This window comes from Lactuca virosa, chromosome 5, assembly GCF_052849685.1.
Source record: "Lactuca virosa cultivar CGN04683 chromosome 5, Lactuca_virosa_CGN04683_v6, whole genome shotgun sequence".
Taxonomy (NCBI): domain Eukaryota; kingdom Viridiplantae; phylum Streptophyta; class Magnoliopsida; order Asterales; family Asteraceae; genus Lactuca; species Lactuca virosa.
Window position 1 is genome coordinate 416,604,117 of NC_136430.1, and position 5,941 is coordinate 416,610,057.

At 32.8% G+C, this 5,941-nt stretch overlaps 1 protein-coding gene across 1 annotated transcript; it reads left to right on the plus strand.

Annotated features, from left to right (window-relative positions):
• The first annotated feature begins 2,718 nt into the window (after window positions 1–2,718).
• LOC145115481 (DNA polymerase delta small subunit-like) lies at window positions 2,719–5,409 on the plus strand. Its single transcript, XM_079051773.1, has 14 exons — window positions 2,719–2,821; window positions 2,944–3,073; window positions 3,150–3,256; window positions 3,359–3,485; window positions 3,577–3,684; window positions 3,762–3,877; window positions 3,952–4,035; window positions 4,126–4,194; window positions 4,260–4,331; window positions 4,469–4,560; window positions 4,678–4,805; window positions 4,918–5,019; window positions 5,107–5,174; window positions 5,316–5,409. Exons 1-14 carry the CDS (start codon window positions 2,759–2,761, stop codon window positions 5,367–5,369), a joined length of 1,320 nt encoding a protein of 439 aa, XP_078907899.1. The 5' UTR covers window positions 2,719–2,758; the 3' UTR covers window positions 5,370–5,409.
• Window positions 5,410–5,941: the final 532 nt, after the last annotated feature.

Sequence of the window (5,941 nt, forward strand, 5' to 3'; positions counted from 1 at the left end):
TATATATATATATATATATATATATATATATATATATATATATATATATATATATATAAGTCTTTATATTTTGGTTTTATTGATAAAAATTTTATCCCTGTTTTTTTTCTTTTTCAATTGAACTATCGGAACCAGTTATTACTTGCATCAGTTTTTGATGATGGAACTAAATCAAAACTTAATACGAAACACATCTACATACCAAGTATTTGGTTGAAAAATCTCCAGATGAAAAACACGATTAAAATGAAAATGATCTGTAGATGAAATTTTTTTCCCAATTGCATAAACAGGTTTTGTGACAATTATGAAACTATTGTTGACATTGGTAACTATTATGAAAATCCAAAAGAGAAAGAAGACCGTATGACGTTTGTTGTTTGGATTTTTAAAAATCGATTATAATTTAGATGATGTTTCAACACACATACACACAAAATAAAAAAAAATTCAATAAGTTAGGATTTCTATGTTTTCAAAACTCCTTATAATAGTTTTGGGTTGTAAAAGTCAAATACCCCTTAAAACATATAAGTTAAGACAAAAGTTTTTAAAAACCAAATTATTGACTTATTGACTTTTTCCACCACAAAAGCTAATCAAAACACTTTTTAAAAAAAAAAATCATTTTCTCACTACTATAAATCAGTAAGTCATTTTGCCTAAAAGTTATTTTGAGGTTCAAAATGAAATCCTAAACACCCTTTTAATCTTAAAATATATAAGACTTGAGGTTAAAAATTATTATGCATTGAAAAAAAAAGTACTTATATTTTGGCCTATTGACAAAAAAGCCACCCTTGACACTTTGCTTACAGTTTAACCATCGAAACCTACTATTGTTTGTAGTAACTTGAAAATTGAGCCAAATTGCAAGTAATAGTCGGTTCTAATTGTTATATTGCAAAAAAAAAGGTGATTTTTTGTCAATAGAACCAAAATATAGGAACTTTTATGCATATTTCCCTTATATATTGACAAGATGCTTTTGTATAAGCATGCGGATATTGTAAGCATTTCATTCGATTTTGTAACACCCATAAAATCATGCCAAATTTAAACTTTAAAAAAACATTTCGAAACCATGAGTCATTACAAAACTTGTTTTCAAAATGTATAATATCAGAGTATCCCATAAACATAAACATAAATGTGAGGAGTTGTACGATCACGCCTTTGCCTTTCCGCGATCCCTTGATGTACCTGAAACAATAAACTTTAACTGTAAGCCCGAGGCTTAGTGAGTTCCCCCAAAATACCGATGCACTGCACATAACACATATATAAATAACAGCATGTACTGGGTCCACAGCTTTACAGTCTGGATTACCCCTGGGCCCACAGTGTGAGTCTGGATTGCCTTCCGGGCCCACAACTCACATCTGGATTGCCACCGAGCCCACAGTACGAGTCTGGTATGCCCCACCTGGCCCTCAACTCGTATCTGGAATGCTCACGAGCCCACAGTACGAGTCTGGCATGCCCCGCCTGGCCCTCAGCTCGTATCTGGAATGCTCCCGGGTTTGTTGGTTACCGCACGGAGCAGTATCACCTCAACCCATCCCACATAATATGTCGACATATAACACAACTAATGCACATAAAAGTAATCACATAATAATACAGGTAGTCCTACAGATCTACCTAACTGGCATAACAACTAGCATGCAACACTAACTCATACTCAACATACCATCAACTGCTAGGATATCATATCCAATGGGCCGGCCTTGGTGCCATAGACCCCTTAGTATAGTGAGGTAACTCACCTCGCAAGTAGTGCTGAAGTACCGAAAACCTCTGATCCTTGTCTCACCGGAAATCCCAAACAATCACATAATAAATACCAAGTCAATACACCACATAACAGTCTTGACTAAGGGTCCACACAATCCATCATGTCCATTCTCTTTATTGGGTCAAGGCCCAATGCCAAGTCCATAACCTTGAAAGTCCTTATGCAAAGCCCATTATTGGCCCAATTTACCAAATTGGGCCCAACTCCCTAATTGAGCCTAATTCCAAGATCCATTATCAAAACTTGGCCCAAAACATCATATTCATAAAGTCCAGCAAAGGCCCAAATCCAACTAGTCCATAAACAACCCAAAACCCGAAGCCCAAATGTCAAAAGCCCAACGGAGGACGTACGCGGGGCGTACTCCTCTGGTACGCTGGGCATACTCGTTCTGACGTTGACCACCATCGGGGTGGTTGACCCAGTACGCTGGGCGTACTGGATTTACGTTGGGCGTACGTAGTGGTTTGCCAAAATCTTAATAAGTGCTTAATGGCTTAAGCACTTAAGCCCAAACTTTAGATCCAGTGACTAAATGTGCCTAGGACCCATAAAGTCACGCAATCCAGATGATACATAAAGAAAAGGGGAAATTGTACTCTTCATTTGTTTTTAATCAGTTTTGTTATGTTTGTCAACGGGATTTTGAAACTGATCTGTTGTTACTTGCAAGTGCTTGAGTGACCTAGAAAGTCCTGTTTTGGAAGCTGAGTTGCTGCAAAATGAGTTTAATGTTGTGCTAACTAGCTTTGATTCCCACTGAATAGAGCACAACACGTACTTTATGCTTACAATCGTGTATTCTTCTAGATGCATCTATATAAACAATTGGAAGTTTGGACAAAAAATAGCAAATTAATGGCAATCATTAATGGATGATATAAAGTTGGAATTTCATTTTGTTGCAGATCATAAATCAACACTTGTTTGTTTGTTCTTACAGCGTTACCTACAATAGCTATGACACCCATGGATATTGAAACAGAAACACTTGACAGAAAACAATCTCTCTATCGATCCATGGTATCTTTTGCTTCTTTACAATTTTTATACAGTGAACTTGGTTAAAAGTTAAAACCTGCTTAGTGCACATTTATATGCTTACAAACATCTTCTTTCTTGTGGTGTAATTTCATGGTTAACAGGATGAGATTTTTGAAATTCAGAAAGAGATGTACAAGGGTCAACAATATAGTCAGATATACTACATAAGGTTACACTTGATCAGAACTCTCATTTACTCTCTTCTTCCAAATTGGAAACCTCACTTGCCAGGTACATTCTGCCATTTCAGATTATCTTTTATGTTTTCTTTTTATGATTCTTATTATCTACTTTTGTCATGATGCAGTGTGTACAGTTTTAGGGCTAGAAAAAGGCAAAGAGTGCATTGTTGTTGGAACACTTTATAAGCATATGAAACTCAAACCTACAATCCTCAATGAGTACTCAAAAGAGGTATAAATTATGATTTGATAATTGATATTAACACTGCTTCCCTTTTGTTTTCATATCATGTCTATAAGCTTTTATAAATCTTTGTCATTCTATTTTACACAGAGGTCTGTAACTCCACTTGTGACCCCTGATAATTTTGTGCACGAAGATGATAATCTTGTTCTTGAAGATGAAAGTGGAAGAGTTAATCTTAAAGGCAGTGTACTATCACCTTCTGTATATGTAACAGGTATTTATCAATTATCATTTAATCTTATCCTTAAACTTCAAATCTTCAAAATTGTATTGAATCTTGATTTATTTTGTTTGTTATCCAATAGGAAATGTTGTTGCTTTGCATGGAAAAGAAACCAATAGTGGTGATTTTCTTGTTGAAGATATTCTTGAAGCTGGTTTACCACCACAGTTGGATCTCCCAAATAAATCAGGTATCATATTCATCATTCATGCCTTTTAATTTTTTTTCACTTTTTTATGTTTTGACAATTATGTCCTTTGTAAACAGGAGAAGATAAATATGTTGTCTTGGTATCTGGATTAAATGTTGGAAGCAGTTCTTCTAATCCACTTCAACTGCAGCTTCTTGTTGACCACATTACTGGTCATCTAGGAGACAAAACGGTCCCACACTCACTATTTTCTTATTTTTTTTAAAAAAAGTAATTATTTATCTTATCTCTCTATGTTATAAATAGGAGCAACAATCAGCAGCTGAGATAGTTCAAGTGGTTGTTGCTGGAAATTCTGTCAAAATTGACCATGGTCTTCTTAATGGTCAGGTAATAAAGTTGATTTTTTTTTTTAAATTCCAAATTCATAAAAATTACTAGTGATGACATCATCATGTATGCCATATTCATTGGTTGCAGAATTTGGGTTCCAAGGACCAATCTAAGTTATATGAGCCACTCAAAGAACTTGATATCTTTTTGACTCAGGTACTTTAATTAATTTATTAAAAATTTAAAATCCATTTTTTAGATGTTAATTATTTTGTATGCAGATTGCTGCAAGTATGCCAATTGATATCATGCCAGGATACAATGACCCTGCAAACTTTGCTCTCCCACAGCAGGTTTTGTAATACTATAAAATTCAAGATTTGTTTATTAATTATTATAGCATATCCTACTTTATTTTCTTCATATTTACAATATTAAACTTTATAAAAAGAAATGAAAGTACATTGCTATTTCTTGCATTCCTGTACAGCCTTTGAACAGATGCCTTTTTCGTGGATCATCAGCCTATAACACATTTAGGTCATGCACTAATCCTCACCTCTTTGATGTGGATAATGTGAGGTAAGATATATATATATATATATATATATATATATATATATATTAATTATTATTTTTAATGTGAATAAAAAGAATGAAAGTACAATGCTCTAATAGAATATGTTTGATTTGTTTTAGGTTTCTTGGAACATCTGGGCAAAATATTGATGATCTTGAAAAATATTCAGAAGCAAAAGATAAATTGGAATTCATGGAAAGGACATTGAGGTGGAGGCACCTAGCCCCAACTGCACCAAACACCCTTGGTACCATTTTTGTTATTATTATTATTATTATTATTTTTATAAATGCAAGAAATAGAAATGTATTTATATCTTATATTTATAGTATTCTATTTTTGTTTCTTTGTATTACAAGGGTGTTACCCCTTCACTGATAGGGACCCTTTCTTCATTGAGAGCTGCCCTCATGTTTACTTTGTTGGGAATCAGGATAAATATGCAACTCGCATTGTAAAAGGTTCTTGTAAAAAACCTATTTTTTAAATAAAATAAAATTATGTGTTGACCTTTGACCTTGTATGATATTGGTCAAACTTTGTTGCAGGATCAGAGGGGCAGGTGGTGAGAGTCATTTGCGTTCCGAAGTTTAGTGAGACGGGCATTGCTGTTATGGTAAGTATTATATTTATAAGTTTTAACTAACTCACTACTTATGGTTAATTACCAAATGACGATTTTACCCCTCTATATAAATGGTGGTTATTCCTACATATTTCTTTATGTTATAATTAGTTTAATACTCTTATTTTGTAGGTGAATTTGAAAAATCTGGAGTGTCATACTTTGAGTTTCGGGACTGATATATAAACTTCATCTCTCCAAACCTTCCTCATATTTGTTGGTTTTGTTTTTGTATTTTCAGAGATTGATATGTATTGTTATTATGGATATTGTTTTGTATTGTTGGAATCAAAATTACAAGTTAGATAAATTTTTAGTTGTGGGGTGATGTGTTCAAATCAAATTAACGTAGTTATTAATTTCTTTAAAAGATGAATATTGGTCATATTAATCTAAATCTAAAAATTGTTTGTTTGACATTCAATAAGTTAGGATTTCTATGTTTTCAAAACTCCTTATAATAGTTTTGGGTTGTAAAAGTCAAATACCCCTTAAAACATATAAGTTAAGACAAAAGTTTTTAAAAACCAAATTATTGACTTATTGACTTTTTCCACCACAAAAGCTAATGAAAACACTTTTTAAAAAAAATCATTTCTCACTACTATAAATCAGTAAGTCATTTTGCCTAAAAGTTATTTTGAGGTTCAAAATGAAATCCTAAACACCCTTTTAATCTTAAAATATATAAGACTTGAGGTTAAAAATTATTATGCATTGAAAAAAAAAGTACTTATATTTTGGCCTATTGACAAAAA

Excerpts from the sequence above, each read along its gene's own strand:
- LOC145115481 (XM_079051773.1), top strand. The coding sequence starts at position 2,759 with ATGACACCCATGGATATTGAAACAGAAACACTTGACAGAAAACAATCT. Across the intron at positions 3,486-3,576 it reads ACCTTCTGTATATGTAACAG|GAAATGTTGTTGCTTTGCAT; the intron begins GTATTTATCAAT and ends GTTATCCAATAG. Across the intron at positions 5,175-5,315 it reads AGACGGGCATTGCTGTTATG|GTGAATTTGAAAAATCTGGA; the intron begins GTAAGTATTATA and ends CTTATTTTGTAG.